The following is a 19,989-nucleotide window of genomic DNA, read 5'->3' as shown; positions in this document are numbered from 1 at the left end:
ACACATGTATATATTAAAATAAATATGTACATACAAATAAAAGTCAAAATATGAACGTATACAAATTAAAAATATATACAAAAAAAATTAATTAAAAGTGTTAAAAAATCATTGCATGTAATTTTAAATTAAAATAATCAATAGAGCTTATGAGAGAAAAAGCAACAATGAAAAGACAATGAAAAAGATTTCATACAAGAACGCAAACAAACAGGGAAAAGCACATAAAAAGATGACACCTATTAATAGATCATATAAAAAACGCACGAAAACACTATCATACATATAATGTGTATATAAAATAAGCAAATATACATTAATAAAAATCATGAACTAAAATGCATAACACGTTAAAAATGATGAGGAAATCAAAAAGCGCTGAGAGAATGGCAAAATCTGTGGTATGTGCATGAACATACGAGCTCTGTGGCAATCTATTCCATACTCTGCCAACTCGGCATCGGAAGTTATAAAATTTAACATTATTCCTGGCAGTTGGGGTTTTAATTTGCAATGGATGTTCAGCAGTAAAATGCTGCAAAGGAATTTAAGTAATCACCTTGTGGGCTATATACTGAATATAGAAAACATTTTAAATCTGGTATTGCACTTAAGTTTTATGAATTTTTTTTTTTATAAAACTTGGTTCATCAAGTTTCATAAAATAACTTTTATAAAACTTTTATAGTGTAATCTCGGTTTTCTTATTAATAGAACAAAGAATATACAATAATATAATGCAGAAAACATTGAAGTAAAGATTTGAAAAATGTGGAAAAGATTTGAAGATGTAAAATTTCGGGCTTTGGCAGTAACATATATTTTCTAATTCGCGACGGAGCCGGCCATTTCACGAATTGGCCAATTTAGTTAAATATTGACGCGATAAATATTTTCGGGTCAAGTTCGTGAAGTGACTGGTGATCCTTGGCCGATAACAAAAGACTTGATTCGGAATTATCAAGTTGGCGTATTTTTCCGTGATAATTATGTACATGTTAGTTATGGCAACCCATCAAACCAGTCACGTGCTGTAATAATTTTTTCCCCAAAAATTTTGCAGAAAAACTATATGCTTATATAATTGTTTTTATAGATTTTTCTCTCAAATTTCACTCCCCCCCCCCCCGTCTCATTGAGCTAATCTAATACAGCTGCTGTATATAGACGTGTATCACACATTGGCAATTAAGAAAATGGATTTGGCTCCTATCGGGCCGTCTCACATTAGCACATCGAGCTTTGATCAGGGATCACCATTCACTTCGTGAAATGGCCGGCCAAAGTCCGAATCATTTCTGAAATTCGGACTTTGGCCAGAACTCTTGGTTGATTCGCGAATTGGCCGTACTTCGAGCTTTGACAATAACATGTATATAATGTAGAAACATCGAAGTAAACATTTAGATTTTCTCATATCACTATTTTCTTGTCTTCATTATTATTATTTTTTTATTTACTGTGTTGTTATACGTTAAATAAAGCTGCTTTTTTCTTTGTCCAGGGAATTAAAAGAAGCGACAAGAATTAAAGACACATCAAAGAAGCAAGATACTTATTACGAAATCGCATCCCATTCGTTGCAACAACAACAACAGCACAGGTCAGCGAGTCTTTCATAAACTATATTGCAGCATTATGTAAGGAGCTTATTTTCAAAAGGGAACAAACATTTCCATTTTTGCTAAGTTTAAAGTTAAACTATAAAAACCCTTTTTCTCTAAAATGGACTGCTTTACAAAAGTAGCAAAAAGCCCAACAGGCAGCATAAGGGAATGGTATATTTAAATATTATATTTCTTGATCAATATTTAAGGGAGTTGTCTGCATTCACATTTTAAAAATGTTCCGTTATGAACGAAAATTAATGGAAAATGCTATCTTTCGATCAAAATTAGAGTTGGTTAAGTCTGAAAAAATGGACGCCACCCATTGATTCCAGAAGGTTTCACCTAACCAAATAAGATACCCATACCCCTCTCGGGAATAACATAAGGAACATGATCATTCTACAGTGGAACCTCCCATAAATGACAATCCCGTTAGCAGACGCTAACCAAGACACTTTTTTTTTTAATTACGTCGATATAGGGACTATGTATTTTACTACCTATTAACTGACACTCTTCGTTAGCGGACAAAATTTTCGGTCCCATGGGTGCCCGTTATCGAGAGGTTCTACTGTAAAATGCATCTTTGAAAGTGCTCCTGAAAAATATGTACCATTTTGAGAAGAAAATCCCTTAATGTCAATAGGACAACCGCTTTGTTATGTTTCTTTTTGAATGAAAAATACCGAAGTGAATGAACATGGTGAATATGTTCCCATTTTGGTAGAAACGGCTCACGTTGCATTGTAATTTCAACCAAAAATATTCCCGTTCGAATAAATCCTATTGCATTATCCGACAGAGCTAATCCCAAAGATTCAATAATCATCGAAAAGTACATTTCGAAAAAAATAAGAGAAGAAAGTGGAAATACTGCCTTTTGAAAATAAGCTCCTCATGTGTATATTGCATTTAAATGGAGCTGAATATATTGAATCCTGCTGTTCTGAATGTTAATTAAATTTGTTCTCACAGATCCAGCACTGTTTTCAAACCAAGTTCTTGCAAGAGTGAAGATGTGGTTCACGTCAAATGCCAGTCACTTGGTAAGAAAAACTACTGTAAATAATATTTTATCTTTTATAAAATGAATTTTCTCTTGCCAATTGCTGTTTTTTTCTAGCCCGCAGAAATTATTAGCATTTAATTAATCTTTTTCAGAATGTGGATTGAGACCGATGGCCATTTCATCATCACGGAGACGAATTGTTGGTGGTCAGACCACTGGAAGTGGTTCGTGGCCATGGCAAGTGGCTCTGTATAAAGAAGGGGAGTTCCAGTGTGGGGCAGTACTCGTATCCGATTCTTGGCTTCTGTCTGCTGGACATTGTTTCTACAGGTGCCATCATTATATTGATGTCGATTTCAACAGTTTCATTGGAATTTAATTTTAATTCATAAATCATGCTCAATGTAACCAATAAATCATTGAAGCGTTTTTTTATGGGTTCTTTTCGTTTCAAATAGTACACAGACTGCATATTGGAGCGCCAGATTAGGCATTCTGCGTAGAGGAACGGAACTGCCATCACCCGTAGAAAAAGTCCGCCACATTCAGAAGATAATTCTACATCCAGATTACGTAGACAAGGGATTTATTAATGATATTGCTCTGCTGAAGCTTGACAAGCCGGTGCAATTCAGGTGAATATCAGCGATGTGCATTAGTAGATTCCATATTAGGTGTAAAGCAAAACACCCCGTCACCGCAAATTGCTATCGAACCGATGATCTTAGAGGCATACTTCGAATTAGAAAAAGTATTCGTTTAACGTATGGACCTTAGATATGCCATTCATATTACGAGGGGGTTGTACAGTTATTAATATAAAAATATTAACTTTTTATACGAACATCCTGTGCTCGAAAACCCTAAAAAGTTGTCGCTCTCTGTTTCTCTCGATGCTAATAAAAAAATTCCACCTTTCTAAGTGCAATATTTGCTGAGATATTCGGAAAACGGTGGAAAGTTGGAGGAAAAACAGCATTAAATACGAGTAAATCGTTTTACCCACATTTAATGTTGTTTCTTTCCCCTCAACTTTGTTCCGTTTTTCGAATTTGAAAATCTCGGTGAATATTGCACTTAGGAATGCGGATTATTTTTATTTTTTATTTTTGGCATCAAGAGAAACGGCAACTGTCTAATTGGGTTTTTGAGGACAGGGTGATAATATAAATGCAATATGAATGACACATCTGAGTGCTGCACGTTATTTGGACAAGGGCGTAGCCAGGGGGGGGGGGGGACTTGGGGGTCTGGTCCCCCCCCCCGAAATGTGAGAAAATGACCGAAAAAAGGGAAAAAGATGGCCAAATCCATTGTTCTGTCACTTTGCCCCCTCCCCCCCCGAAATGAAAGTGGTCCCCCCCCCCGAACGAAATTTCTGGCTACGCCCCCTGTATTTGGATACTTTTTATAATTGGAAGTATGCCTCTAGGATCGACGGTTCCACAGCAATTTGCGGTGCCAGGTGTTAGCTATGCACCCTGTTTATTATGACAGCGCAGTGTATGCAAAATGCATAATCCATCTTCGGTTATTATTAAGACGGCATTTTATGCATTTACTTCTTCCAGTGACTACTTGCGACCTTTATGTCTTCCAACTCCGTCAGAAGATGTGAAACATTGGCACGGACAACATTGCTCAGTAGTTGGATGGGGAAAATTGTTCGAAATTGGTCATACTTTCCGTAAGTACACGCAATTTAACAAAGTTCCTCCTTCTGTTCCACTTTAATATTCATAGATGTAAACAGACACCAAAGTCATAGGGGACAGCCACCCCCCCCCCCTCGTCCGCCTTCTTTCCGTTAAGTGGTTTTTTACAATCTCCCTGATCCTTATTATAACTGCCATAGTTGAAATCACTAAACCTTCTGGAAATTGCCACCTGTTTTCAAGAAGAATAATATTTTTTTCCAAATCCCGTGTAGTGATAAATTCTTAACTCCTCCGAAACATGGAACAATAAAAAAACAAGAAAAACAAATTATATATATATATGTTGCCGAAATGCGAGTCCGAATTGAGAGGTGTTTCGGACCTTGGCCGGCCATTTCGTGAATTGGCCGGAGATCGCTGGCGAAAGCTGTGATGAGGCCAGGTAGGAAAATAAATTTTTTTAATCGCCAACGTGTGATACATGTCTATATATAGCAGCTGTATTGGATTAGCTCCACGTGACGAGAGAGAGAAAAAGTGAAATTTGAGAGAAAAACTACAAATAACTACTGCATAAAACTACTGTATAAAAATAATCACATAAACAGTTTTTTTCTGCCAAATTTTGGAGAAAAATGATTATCGTATTCTGACTGTGGTTTGATGGGTTTCCATGACTAACGTGGACATGATTATCACGGAAAAATACGACAACGTGACAATGATCCGAATCATGTCTTTTTTTATCGGACCAGGGATCATCGGCCACTTCGTGAACTGTCCAGTTCAATATTTAACGAAATTGGCCATTCACGAACTGGCCAATTTCGAGCTTTTGTAATAACATATATGTATCTTTTCTACCATTTTTTCTGTACGCATATTTCTGTATAAGTGTTGTTGGTTGTTGCCATCCTTTTTGAATTTGCATAGCATTGTTGGAACCACCATAAAATGCATTTGTTAGTGTTTACTCACAACAAAAAATTGTAATTGATTAGAGTTGATGAATAAAATTTAGTTGTTTTGCCTTGTAAAGTAAGTTTAATGAACAACTCTTTTGCGCACTACACAAAAAGCAACTCTATCAACACTTTCCGAGGGTAGATAGTGCAAAATATCGATGCTGTCACCCTTGAAAAGAAATGTGAGAAAATGACTGAAAAAAGGGGAAAAGATGGCCAAATCTATTGTTCTATCACTTTGGTCCCCCCCCCCCTCCGAACGAAATTTCTGGCTACGGGGCCTGTTACTTCCCTACACAGCCCTTGGTGTTTTTCATAAAAATTTATAAGTTGAGTGTTTCTGTTCGAAGAGATCTTTTCCCATATCTATGTTACCATGATCAGTACAATGATTTTAAACTTTTATGGATGTAATTAATTCATTATGTAATAGCTTTTGTTTTATCTTTCAGCCGACAGCTTGCAGGAAGTTCGTCTCCCAGTTATATCGACGGAGGAATGTAGGAAGCGCATAGTGTTCCTAAGCATGTATCACATAACAGATAACATGTTCTGCGCTGGTTTTGAAAGGGGAGGCAGAGATGCTTGTCTAGTGAGTCATCGTCATATAGTAATTTCAGAAAATATATAAAAGTGCGCTTTGATTCGAATACTTTGCGCTAATAATTCTAATAATTTGCGCTAATGATTCTCATACTTTGCACTAATGATTCTCATACTTTGCATTAATGATTCTCATACTTTGCACTGCAGCTTTTGGGGGGGGGGGGTTCCGCCTGATCGTACGCCACGGGCCCACGGAACACTTAAAAATCCCGGAACCCGGAGAGATTTCAAAGAAGAAAACTTTCTTTTCACCAATTCTCACAAAGCTGTTCTTTATTTTGAGATTTTAATGAGATAGTGTGTCTCTCTTAAAAAATCAGCAGATTGAAAGAACAGCATAAATAAAGGAAAGAAGCGTTGTCCGTTGGTTATTATGCTGTTTTTTCCTAACTTTTCCTCGATTTTTGCATTTATATATCTTTGCGAATATTGCTCTTAGAAACGTGGATTGTTTTTTTCTTTTTTGCCTCGGGAGAGACAGGGCAACAAGTTTCTAATTGGGTTTTTGAGGATAGGGTGTGCTAGTACAAAAAGTTTTATTTTGATAACCATACAACCCCTTGCAACATGAATTACTTATCTGAGTTCTACACGTTATTTGGATACTTTTTCTAATTGGAAGTATACCTCTAGGATCAATGGTTTGCCAGTAAAATGCAGCAAGAGGGAATTTAGTAATATATATATGTAAGAAACATCACTGAACTAGAACTACTGCTGTCACCTATGGAATGACAAATACAACTGCTGTGAGTATTCGATTGAAACTGATATGACCAGTTTTTTGATTAGTGCGTCGTATGGAAAAAGTCAATACAGTATGATATTGTTAAATATTTTTTGAGCAATAATATCAGTTGAATTGTCAAGTTTGCTTAAAAATTTTAACAGTTGATGGAGTTTTACTCTTGTGTATCTTACTAATATTAATTTTTCACATACAAACAGCAGCTGTTAAAATTTCGAAGCAAACTTGATAATTTAACTGATGTTATTGCTCAAAAAATATCAATATCATGCTATATTGACTTTTTCTATGCCGCGCATCAATCAAAAACCGGTCAATTCAATTTCAATCGAAGAATCGCAACAGTTGTATTCTTTATTTGCTGGGTAACAGCAGTAGCTCCAGTTCAATGATGTTTTACAAGCAATATATATATATATACAGTATTATATACTGTAGGGCTACACACGTATTTTAAATATTTTCTAGAAGGCATATTTTTACCGATAAAATTTTTTTGACCCGTTTATAGGTTATGGACAAAAGTAATTAGGAAAGGCACCATTTTTTCATAGTGAATAAGTTTGCAAAGTATAGACGTTTAGAGTCTGAAAGTGACTGAGAATGATATTGTACGCAGTTTTTTTTGCTGATCAGAGAAAAATTCCCTATAATGTAGAAATTAGCATTTTATATCGTCATACCTCGTATCGCGCAGATATCGAGATATCAAATTTCTGCGCGCAGAGAAATAACAGGTCTGTGCAAGTGAAATAAAAGGGAATGCGCCCACTAACTGGGGGAAAAAATGAGAAATTTTTAATGGAGGAATAAAGTTTTTCCCTTTCCCCACAAGAATCTCGGTGCTCACCCTGCCCCTAACTTAGAGCCAGACTCCCTGGACTGAGATATTTGGTGATCCTCCTCTATAACGAATCTATAGTGTTATTTATACCTTTTTTTTTCGGGGGGGGGGGGGTCATAGGCAATTAACGATGTAGGCTTGATTTCACACTCGGAACACATCACATTCTCACCGACACCACTCGGATGAATACCCTATGATTCATAATGATTAGCATCATTATTATTTCTGTTAAATAATGTTTTTAGCTCTTGTACGAGAGGTTTTCTTCTTTGATTATAATCAGACCTCTTGATTCGTTTTTTGGAAATTTTTTTATCTACTGGAAGTGAGGATTCTTTGATTGCAGAATTTACGGGACACATACCCAGGGCCATCTAAACACACGAGTCCCATCCGGGCACCCAGATTCGGTCCTGGAAATTCTGCCACCTGAGGAAAATAATATTCTGCTGTCCTTATATAAGATATGATTATCTGAAAAGAACATTCTCTCTTCGCCTCTATTACCTTACTACAGTGGTTATCAAATTGTTCTTCACGACAAGGGGGGGGGGGGTAACGATTATTTAAGATATCGCGAGAGAGTTTCCTTAACAAAAACTTCCTGATAGAAAATATATATCAAATCAATTTATTAACTCTTCTTTCAAGAGGGAGGGTATCCCTTATAGTGGGCGCACCTGTTTGCGTTTTTTCCTATGGGTTTTGGAAAAGTGTCTGCCCTTCAAAGAATTAATTGAGCTATTTAGCGCGCGCACACACACGCACATATATAAAATCATATAATGCATTGAAATTCTACATAAGTTTACTAAAAATAATTTGAGGAAAACTCTTACTCAATCAAGCGCCACAAATGTGAATATCACATCTACAGTGAATTTATAGTGTCAAAAACAATGAGGCTTGTCCCGCGCCCTGTGCTAGAGCCCTTCCAGCCCTACCCTTGTAGAGGTCATAATGCTCAAAAGTGCTTGATTTTATACTCGCCGACAACACAGATGAACGCCCTATGATTTAATGATTATCAAGATTATTTCAGTTTAAGCCACATGTCAGAGCTCTTGTACGGGTACTTTTCTTCTGGTGGTGATTATAATCGAAGCTCTCGATTCATGAATCTCTCTCCTAATAGACTGACACTATTCCAACCTCGCGAATCCCTACTACCATCAGTTCAACCGGCACGGCGCGGCGACAAATGGCTCAACATACCGCAGTAGGGCTCTAGGCGGAGATCTTTGTTGGGCCTCCACGTCTGACTTTTCACGAGCAACCCCCAATATTGAATTTGTAGTATGAGAAACAAAAATAGAATCACACATAGAATCTGATGAGAATCATCTCGGGTCCTCAGGCAAGATCCCTACCAGACCCACTTCCTTTAAGAGGGGGGAGGGCATGCATGGACCTCAGTGAGACCTCCACGCTAAAATCTAGCACAATGATTTATGACAATAAATATGTAAATTAACAGGTGCTGCTCTTTCATTTTGTCCTGGGGCTATGATGATGTTGGGACGGCAGTAGGGGGGGACACGTTTTTTTCGATTAAATCTACAAAAATGTTTTCGTGTTCTATAGAAAAACCTAATTATCATCAAGGGTTCCGCGAGGAACTTTATGTTGGAAACCCCCTGGACTAAGGAATGTTTAAAACTTGTTTACGGTTATACAATTATTTAATAACTATAATTAAACAATTAGTTAACCGCTATAATTAATTTACTCCAAACAGTAAAAGCCTGTTTTTAATGAATCGATTGACCATCATGAACTCATTAAATCCTGACATATATTAATTTATAATCCTAATTCATTTCAGTAATTATAATTAACTGATCGTATATTATCACGTCTTAATATTTACGCTTTTGTATTTTCATAATTAACGATTAGTAATAACGATAATTAATTGTATCGGAAACTCCTAGGATTTAGTATTACACTATAAAACGAATAGTTCGGGGAAAGTATCTGTTTCATAGTAGATATCATTCAAACCAAAGTGCAGTTAATTTCATTCCTCAAATTTCTACATGCGAATAATAAATTTCAAAATTATAAATTTTGTAGATTTAAAACCATTGTTCATGGTTTTTGTTCTTGAAAAGCAGCGAACGACCTGTTGTAATGAGTATTTCATTTTCTTTCAAGGGTGATTCTGGTGGGCCACTCATGTGCCAGCGTCAAGATGGTCGATGGGTCTTACTAGGGATCACCAGCAACGGAGATGGATGCGGAAGACCTGGTCGACCGGGTGTCTATACTAAAGTTACTCAGTATTTGAAATGGATCGATCAAACAATCAGTAAGTTTATTAGATACAACTACCACCACTAATATATGCACCTTGTGAAAATTCATTTGGGGAATTTCTCAAATGAATTAGTGCATGCTGGGAAGTCGTATGCGTACGGGTTGCGTCAAAAGTTTGCACACAGTTTAAGGCGGGTATTGTACTATAAAAGTTTGATAAAATCCCTTTTATAAAACTTAAAAAAATCCAACCAATAAAGATTATCGAGCAAATGCAACCGATAATCTTATTGGTTGAATTTTTTAAGTTTTATAAAAGGACTTTTAGAAAACTTTTATAGTGTAATCTCCGCCTTTTGAAGTAAAAAAACAAATGATGGTAAACGATTGTGGTTTGCACGAATGAGATCAAAAATACATCTTTCACCAAAGTGTCCATGATGACGAGGTGACTTTGACCATGTGTCATCATTCACAGATTCCCGTCCCTCGCGGAAACGCTTGTGTCAGTCTTGCATACGAGTCAGTGCATGTTTCACCGTACACTGACTGCCTTCGTTCGCCGACGCACATCGCGAGAGAGAAATCCAACTTCTGCTACTAAAAAATGAATAACACCGCGTTGCTCTTCTTTACTCGCAAACCATCCGCAGAAAACAACCAGTGGGCGCAGTAGCCCAGGTCGATGAGATACTCGTCTGAAGTAGCCAACGGAAAGATGCTTAGAGGTGTCGCGAGTTCGATACCCAGTTCGTCCTTGTCAGAAAATTTTTGACACGGGGTACGATAGAAACGGCGACACGACCACAGAAAAACATTACTACCGCAGGGAGTCCTACATCAACGGGTTAGCGCACCAACCTCTCGATTAATATAAAAAAACAAAAGGCTGCCGTGTGGAATCGGCAATAAATTGTAGGTCCCGGTCCCTCGTGTGCAGGAAATGACTTTGGTGCTGCAAAAATAATCAAATGAAAACAACCGATTGCCTGTTGGACGATACTATCGGCCGACCACCACCACCACATATCACGTGTTTCTGTGCGACTCCCTGTGGAATGTTAATGGGATGCACATATGTGTACTATTTTATTTTGCACGTATGTATAATTATTATCTCTGAAATGTTTAGAAATTGTGGAATGTGTATGAGATACACGTATGTACAATTTTATTTGCTTGCTATTTTACTGTGCTTGTATGTATAACTGTTTCTGGAATGTTTGGAAATTGTGGAATGTGTATAGGACGAGCATATGTATTTTTCATTTTGCATATTAACCATACTACCATGCTGAAAATATGTTTCCCGGTGATGACTTTTCGGTTAGAAGTCCCGTAGGATATGGACCGAGCGATCAGACAGTTAGTTAGTTAGTTAGACTCCCTAGGGTAAGTACCGTATATACTCGTGTATAAGCCGAGTTTTTTTGTGGAAAAATTCGTTCCTCAAGTAGGGGGGGGGGGTCGGCTTATACTCGGGTTAGTTTTTGATGAAAAAATATTGACCCCCCCCCCCCCGAAATCAGTAGTCATTTTTGTAGGAGAGTTCGGATAACCGGCATTATCGGTATGGTATATGTTCAAATCCCACAGAACCGAGGCAAAGAAATTGAAAACATCATTGGCTTTGATATCAGGTGGGCTAACGCCGATTGTACAGCCTTTAGATGTGAGCATAACAAGTCTTTGAAAGACTATTTGAGGAATTTGTGGATCGAATGGATGAGTTCCGATTATAAAGAAACTACAAAAAGTGGTGCCTTGAAGAAACCTGACATTGGCCTAGTGTGCCAATGGGTACAGGAGGCGTGGAATTCTGTTTCCTCCGAAATTATCATCCGATCCTTCAAAAAGTGTTGCATCAGCAATGCGATGGACAGAACCGAAGATGATATCCTCTTTGAAAGTGACAATGACGATAAGGATAAAAACGAAGATGCCGCACCCCCTGTGATGATCTGATGGACTACGATGAGCTCGGAGACTCAGAAGAAACGGATTAAAAAGTTTGAATCATTTTCTATTGTAAATATCCACAAGCTATTAATTTTGCATGAGAATATAAGAATTTTTTTTCTCTGAAATGCACGGATTTTTTGGAGTCGGCTTATACACGGGTTTTCAATTTATTGCGGTTTTGGTGGTCCTGAAGTGGGGGGGGGGTCGGCTTAAACACGAGTACATACGGTACATTCCGGCAGTAGGGGTTTCATTCCTTACCTCCCGCTCTACCTCTACTAAAAGTTCCGCCGCACTTGTGCAAAAATAAACCTTGCATTTAGAGACTTGTTAATGCGCAAGCAGTTATGTGTTATATTTATATGAATTTCCGTTGCCTAACTAGTCACGTCTGTCTTTTCTAGGTTCCCACAACCTCCACCCGAACTCATCAGCCACATGTTTAGGTCTCCGCTGTCCCCTAGGTCGTTGTGTCCAAACCTATAAGATATGCGATGGAAGATTCGACTGTGCAGATGGATCAGACGAATCGTCTTGTCCTATCTTACCAATGCTGTAAGCCAAGTTGTTCGCCATTTGGATTAATACAAACATTGAGCTTACATTAATTTATGTTACCAGAGATACAGCGACTGCATCTCTGGTATCTGCCCCCCCCCCCTTCGTTGGCAGCTGTGCAATTTCATAAGGAAATGAAAAAAAGACAAAGTAAATTTGATTCTCAAAGTGTGTGTACGTGTTATGTGTGTGTCTGCGCAGGACGTAGCAATATATATGGATGTGTACAATATTTTTATATATAGTAGAAATTAAGATTTGCCATTTGTGTTTTTCGGAGTGATACGTTGAAAGCGTGGGTGAAGGATACTGTGATATTTATTATAAAAATGTGTATTCATGCTCCTATTTCCATTCATCAGCAATGAAAAAAAAACATCTATCTACATATCGACGTACAGAATTTCATGTTTCTCATGCAAGTTATTTCATACCTTAATAGGAATTTTTAATTTTCAGGACATTTTAATTCGATCTTAACTGCGTTAGTGTAATTTTTTTTATTATTATTATGCTTTAAAGAAATGTCGCAAAATTTTAATGAAATCCATGGGTATGTGCTGTAAATAATGTCAATAAATATAATTATTTAATTTGGAAAGAGTTCTGAATTATTTTCGCAATTCCAGTAATTAATTTACAGTGAGCACGATATAAGTTGGTGTACAGGGCGAGTCAAAATTCATGGGAAAAAAAGTGATAAAAGACACACCTAAACAAGCATTTTTAGTCATAGAATGTGCGGTCGAATCGCAGTAGCAAAGGCGGTAGAAGGTGGTTTTTGAGAGCACACAACAGCACTTCAACAAATGCAAATATATTTTTCCGACGTATTTGCTATCAATCATTCGAGGGTGCACGGGAGGGGGGGGGGGAAGAAGAGTTTAATAGGCTTTTTCATGGTGCAACGTGGGTAAGTAAAAATCTAATGCTTAAGAGTTGCTCAGAAAAGCCTCAATGCTGAAACGAGTTGAAAATATGGAATGCATTTATTTGCAAAAAAATTCAAGAAGCTCATGTTTCTTGAGAGTAATATTGCCAAATAAAAGCTTGAAGAAAATTCGACGCTTAAAAAATACGAGTCATATGATCACATCCTAAAATGCGGAATAAGGAGAAGCTACGACTTTGGTTTCTCATAAAACCAAGTGATCATTTTCTTAGTATTTATCAAATTCACCAACGATGCTCGGATATTACGCATAATCGACAAAAAAAGTGGTAATTTTTTTATCACCCCTGTAGATATGCCCCCCCTTACAATGGTAGTGCTGACAGGGCCAGATTCAATTCTAATCTTTTTGTTTTTCAGGCTATAAAATCGCTGAGGGGGTGGGGGGAGGCTGCTGCCGCCGAAGCACTGAGCTCAAGCCAAGTTTTCCTAGAAGCAAGTTTCTACAGCGCGTGCAGCGTGAAAACTCTGATTGGTCACAATAACCTGAATTTCCAGTTTTTAACCAATCAGCGTTTTTACGCTGCACACTGCGCAGATATTCTACTACTAGGAAAACCCGGCATTACATCGCAATATCGACAGAGGCTGATCGTGCTCTCGGTTCGACACCCCCCCCCCCCCCTGTGATCTATAACCGAGGTTCTTAACCCCTTTTTTCAGCCACGACCCCAAAATTACCAAGATTAGCTTTGCGACCCATGTGTTTCACTGTTTTTTTTCCCGAAAGTAGTGTAACCAGATGCAATAAATGCATTTTTATAACAGGACTTGTGAGTGGATTTGTACGATTCGTTTCGGAATCAAGTTTGAGTCGTGACCAGAGGCGGGTTGAGGCCCGAACGCACAAGAAAATATTGGGCCTCCTTCGAATTAGAAAAAAAAAGTAAAGTTGATGTTTTGGGGTTCACAGTGGCGTAGGAAGGCGGGTGCGACCCGCTCTGAGGGGTAACAAAAAATTGCCGGTTTTGTATTAATGCGCCTTTTTTGTTACATAAAATAACGTCAAATAATTTTACATGGGCCTTTACAATCGCAAATTGCGGGTGAACGATGTGATGCTGTAATAATTTATTATTATTGTGTGGTGCGTAGGGAGAAGGTGGTGTTCTGTCTCGTTTCTTTTGAACTGTGTTGGTGCTTAAGTAAACAAACAGCCGGTCCTGGTGACCCATCATCTCATCCTTCCCACAAATATCATTCGCCTCAAGTCGTTCTGTGCAACAAGATCATATTTTTAACCCGAACATCACCATAATATTAAAAAAATCGTCAACGAACAAGACAAATACCAGGAAATACTAAAAAATTTCTTATGCATTTCGACACGCTATGGGTGTCGTCTTCAGAGGATAAGAATATCACGTTGACCGCGTTTCCCCCTTCATTGATTTCCAAATCTTCAATTTAGGAAAAAACTATACTTCTGTCCAAGTCGAACGTCGTGGCAAGAATGAAGCGAAGCGCCTGCGTTTAAGTAAACTCCGTCATTCGTGATATTCTTATCCTCTGAAGACGACACCCATAGCCAGCGGCGGCTGAAGCGAGGGTGCAAGGGGTGCGGCAGCGCAGCCTTTAGTTAAGACCCCAAAATTTAATACAGTAAAAATTGACATGGCATCACGCTTTTGAGTCATACCTCGACAATGGAAACGTTGAGAAAATAGACGGGGCCTGTAATACCTCCAGACCAACCATGGCCCCCGCTCCGTGAGCCTGTAATAACAAGAATGTAAGCAATCGAAGCGGCTCGAGATAAAATCTGTACCCGTGCGGGACCTATTTTTTGCGCCTCCTGCCTCCACCCATACCACCTACATCGTGCGTCAGGGCCCTCAGGCTGGAATCTTTCACTTAACCCAAAACAGATTTTCCATGGGGGGGCTTCTACAGTTAATTTATAGTGTGAAAGCAAAATTATAAGGATATAGTCCCGGGCTCCCAAGTTGGAGCCCTGTCAGCCCTACCGTTGGGAGGTTCATGCCCTTCCCTTGCGACTTATCAAAACAATTCCTACGCCATTTCATCTCGGGTTTTGCGCCCCTCCAAAGCAGACAGAAAATTTTCTTCGTTTTTTTTTCGGCCAATGAAACTTTTTTTTTTTTACCTATTCATCTCGAATTTAGCACTCCTCATGAACGGCGCCCCGTCCAGCCAAACGCCGCCCCTGTATTCTTATCACAATGGGCAAGTGTGCATTTTGGTTCCGTCACCCATGTCCCCCCCACAAGGGCAGAATTGACAGAGCTCTAGCCCTGAGGCCCGGAACAATTCTCATAATTTTTTGGCTTATTCAAGCTATAAATTAACTATAGAAAATCCCGTGAGGAGTGTCTGACTGAGGGGACCCTGCTCTAGGATGAAGGGGAGTGCCGTGCCCTCGCCCAGAATTTGTTAATGAAAGCAAAGGAACAATTCGGCTTCTCACTTGGCCGGTCCCTGGACTACCAGAAACACCTTTGAAAAAAATTTGTAAGAAAAATTATCTCGTTACATGTCATCTTTACAGGATAAGTGATGATGGATCACAAAAATAAGTGCTGTTTCAAGGGTTAAGTTATCTGGCATTATATTAATAATGGTAAGATAATTTTGAAAAAAAAAAAAATAATAATCTACAAAAAGCGGGACGTATGGTCACGCACATTTTGCACATTAAATATGATGTGCGGCTTCCTTCTGGAAAAAAATAATAAATCAGGTTTATCTCGGTCGCCTTTACTGAAGCTGCCAGGGTCGGCATATGAGGCTTGGCACCTGGGCGGTAGATAAGCTCGTGCCGCCCTTGCCCATAGCGTGTCGAAATTTTTTGCATAAGAATTTTTGTAGTATTTCCTGGTATATATTTGTTGTCTTATTAAAAAATTACTTCCTCGATAAATTCCATTTTATATTTTGGTAGACGGGGGGGGGGGGATGACTAAAAACTCCGCACCGGGTGCCACCAGACCTTGCTAGGCCACTGTTTTGGTTCCGCCCGTCGTTAACTTCGCCTCTGGTCATGCCTCATAGCTAGATAATCCCTGGCTGTAAGTGGATTTATACGACCCATCTCGGAATTCTGTGCGAGCCAAGTTTTGGATGTGACCCATAGCTCAAGAATCCCTGGCTGTTAGTGGATTTGAACGCAATCGCGGATCCAGAGGGGGCTTCCTAAGGGGCTCTAAGAGGGGCCTCTGTTTATCTGAAATTTATCCATCCCGTAAAATACGGGACGATCCAATGAAGGTATACAATATATATAAATCGACCCTCCCGATACATTTTTTATCCGCACCTGTTTAAACGACCCATCTGGGAAGCCTCTGCGACCCAAGTTTATGTCGCACCCCCAGTGCCGTCTTAACGCATGGGACGGCGGCCTCAGAAAAATAAGTGGTTGAATTTTTTGAGAATTTGCCGGGTAGGGCCCATGATGCTCTTAAGACGGCCCTGCCCACCCCCATAGTTTAAGAACCCCCCTAATCTATAATAACACACAGACAATTTTGATACTCCGTACAAGCTTTTACTGAGATTATTTTGACACAAGTCTGACTGAGCCTGGGCTGAATGTTTCGGTCGTTCCCTAGTATCTCAATCTATGACAAAGAAGCTGACTGGTTTCATCTGACTTTTCTAGCTGAGCGAGTTCCTTCGGAGTGGAGGTGGTGGACATCGGGTTGGGGATCAGTTGGTCGCCCGCCTCTTCCGCGATCGGTCCGACTTCCATTTCTTGGCGGCATCGCCGAACAACTTCTTCAGCTCGGTGTCGCCTTCGATGGCCACGATGATGTCCTCGCCGGAGATCTTCTTGGACCTCTTGTCGTCGGCGAGGGATCTCGAGAGCACTTCGAGCACCTCGCACATCAGGAACTCCTCGATTCCGGCCAAGTACATCGGGGCCGTGGCTTCGACGGTCTTCGCTCCCTTCAAGAGCATCTTGTGGATTGCTTTGACCGGGAGAGCTGGCGTGGGGATCTTCGATTTGGCGAAAGACGGCGTCGCCCCGGCGGTCGACGGTGGTGGAGTAGTTGTCGGCGGTGGAGTAGTAGCCATCGTTGCCACACGAACTGGGGTCTCTGGTCTCGAACGGGATTTGGCCGGCGACCTTTCCTAAGATTTTCTCGACTCTGGAAGGACTATTCAGGAACGGAGCTGGAACGTGTTCTGGAACAAGAAAACTGCAATATGACGTTAAATCAAGCTATCTATGATAAGATGGCTCATTTTATCGGCTTGTAACCTGAAGCACGACATCGTGTGTTTATCTTCTATTCCACCAGATGGCGAACATTCACACACACAGAATAGCCGCCTTTAGAGGTGTGCGACAGGTACTACCGCACTTTCAGTAATAATTCCTTTCATATATTCTGGATTTTCTGCATTTTAATCAATTTCTCTGGGATTATTTTCTTGCATTTATTCTGAAATTTCATGGACGTTGGATTTTTTTTTTCTAGCATTTATTCTGAATTTAAGTGGCCGCCGGAATTACTTTTAGCATTTATTCTGAATTTTCATTGGACGCTGGAATTAATTCTTGTATTTATTCGGAATTTCATAATTTTCATTTTCTGAAAATTTTTGATTTCCCTCTACCATAGGATATTCTCCCAGTATAAAAATCGGGGCTAAGGGACGCCTCTGGCCCCGCGTCTGGTGAGGGCAGCCCTGCCCCCAGGGTCGCAATTAGGGGGAAGGAAGCGGGTCTTGTGCCCCGGACGCGTATAAACAAATCCTACTTGTCTAGCAACATTATAGAAATTTCGCTCATCGTGATTGGACGTTTTTCGATTCCTCAAATTTCATTATTTTACTAATTTCAAAAAGGCTTTAATTATATTTAGTGATACGTAAATTTCGCAAAAAAAAAAAAGTTTTATGAAATCAGAAATTTCGCATTTATTTTTCCCCGGACCAGAGGGGGTGCAAATTTTACCCTAAACTCTACTTCGACATCACAAGGGGGCGCCAAAACGCGTGCTTGTCCAACACCCCGTATAGATAAGAAAGCCCACACACTGGAGTCGTGACGTAAGGTTGATCTCGGGGATGACCGTTTTTCTTCCTTTATAATATGTTACCTTTCAAGCCTACTGAATCAAATTTTGTTTTACAGATTTCTGAAGTTCATGAAATTACCTTGATATAAACAAACTATGAAAGCGGTTGCTTGCACTGATTTATATTTTCAAATTAAAAATCCCCATTTCCATTCTTAATTCCCACTTACTACCTCGATCATGAAAAAACAAATTAAACTTTTGCAATATATCTTCCCCTATCTTATTTTCTGTTCAGAAAAATATTTTAAAAATAAATGCAAAATAATTGTTTGCAAAGCTAGACAAAAATTAATATAAATCAGCATATGATAAATCTAAAAACACTTCAAAATAAAATATATAAATATATAAACTTCAAAATAAAACAAGGAAGCAAACAAAACAACAGCACACAACTTCAAAGAATTTTGCATATTTATTCAAAAAAATTTATAAAATTTTTTAGAAAATTGCCGCAAACATCATATTAGAAATAATTTTCACACAGAAAGTAGTAAAACTTGAAAAAATAAAGATTCCCATTTAATGTATGGAAGTTAAGTGTATGGCAATATTTAATTGTGTTGCTTGATTCATCATACAATTTTTTCAACGTTGCAACTGAAATACATTAGAGATTCTTCAATGCCCCCTCCTTAAAATATGGATAATATAAAGAAATTTCACAATTTTTTTGGTTGATTCAGTTATTTCAGACACAGTTCAAAATATGTGGCACTCTCATAGAGCACACAAGCCCCCCCCCCCCCTAGCCTCATAAAATCAAGGAATGGTTTTATCCATTAGAAGCTTTACTTTTTGTCTGATTCATTCAAGTAATGATTAATACAAGATATACAGAAGACTGGATGTTGTGAAGATATTTGTTATTTCAGATGTTAATTTTTTAAGGAAGGAAAAAACTCATCTCTGCCTCTACCGGGAGTCGAACCCGGGTCCCTCGATTGCCGGACGAGTGCTCTGACCACTAAGCTACCCGGGTCCCTCGATAGAGGGACCGGGTTCGACTCCCGGTAGAGGCAGAGATGAGTTTTTTCCTTCCTTAAAAAATTAACATCTGAAATAACAAATATCTTCACAACATCCAGTCTTCTGTATATCTTGTATTAACAAGTGGAGAGCGACATTCATGTCATGTATATAGCCCTCTGGTGGCTCGTCGTCCATGAGCTATTAGCTGATCGGTTCACCGTCCATTGCACGGTTCCGTTCGGCACATATACGCTCTAGCGAAGGAAAATCTCTATCTCCTCTGTAGCTTAGTGGTCAGAGCACTCGTCCGGCAATCGAGGGACCCGGGTTCGACTCCCGGTAAAGGCAGAGATGAGTTTTTTCCTTCCTTAAAAAATTAACATCTGAAATAACAAATATCTTCACAACATCCAGTCTTTTGTATATCTTGTATTAACAAGTGGAGAGCGACATTCATGTCATAATGATTAATTTAAGTAATTCATTCAGTAATAAAACTTCTACATACAGTAGTGATTGGTCATCAGATTGCTCTGCACTAGGACTGACGATATTACCAAAAATTACTGTTTGAATAATTTGTGCATGCGGAACTACTGCAGGTTAACTAATAATAAATATCTGTATGCATGAGAACATATTGAATGAAGTGAACACACACAAAATTGTAAAATATGTAGAACAACTATGTAGAGTTTTAGTATATTTAATCAAATTGATTTGTTCTTTTACAAAAGCATTGTTTTTGTTTGTCTTCAACATAAACTAGCAATTCATTCGAAATATCCTCGC

The 19,989-nt window shown here is 38.8% G+C and overlaps 1 protein-coding gene across 1 annotated transcript in view; it reads left to right on the top strand.

Annotated features, from left to right (window-relative positions):
- Positions 1–12,815, top strand: part of LOC149082091 (uncharacterized) — a 57,964-nt gene extending 45,149 nt beyond the window's left edge. The window contains exons 12-19 of the mRNA XM_089235603.1: positions 1,505–1,603; positions 2,586–2,656; positions 2,772–2,949; positions 3,078–3,254; positions 4,191–4,306; positions 5,695–5,834; positions 9,601–9,754; positions 12,069–12,815. Of these exons, the coding sequence (XP_089091729.1) occupies positions 1,505–1,603; positions 2,586–2,656; positions 2,772–2,949; positions 3,078–3,254; positions 4,191–4,306; positions 5,695–5,834; positions 9,601–9,754; positions 12,069–12,223 (1,090 nt within the window). The 3' untranslated portion in view covers positions 12,224–12,815. The remainder of the gene's footprint in view (positions 1–1,504; positions 1,604–2,585; positions 2,657–2,771; positions 2,950–3,077; positions 3,255–4,190; positions 4,307–5,694; positions 5,835–9,600; positions 9,755–12,068) is intronic.
- The last annotated feature ends 7,174 nt before the right edge of the window (positions 12,816–19,989 follow it).

Source organism: Pholcus phalangioides, unplaced genomic scaffold, assembly GCF_987345545.1.
Source record: "Pholcus phalangioides strain wild (caught in Gottingen) unplaced genomic scaffold, Ppha-v1.0 ptg000009l_1, whole genome shotgun sequence".
Lineage (NCBI taxonomy): Eukaryota > Metazoa > Arthropoda > Arachnida > Araneae > Pholcidae > Pholcus > Pholcus phalangioides.
This window is presented reverse-complemented; position numbering and strand designations above follow the sequence as displayed.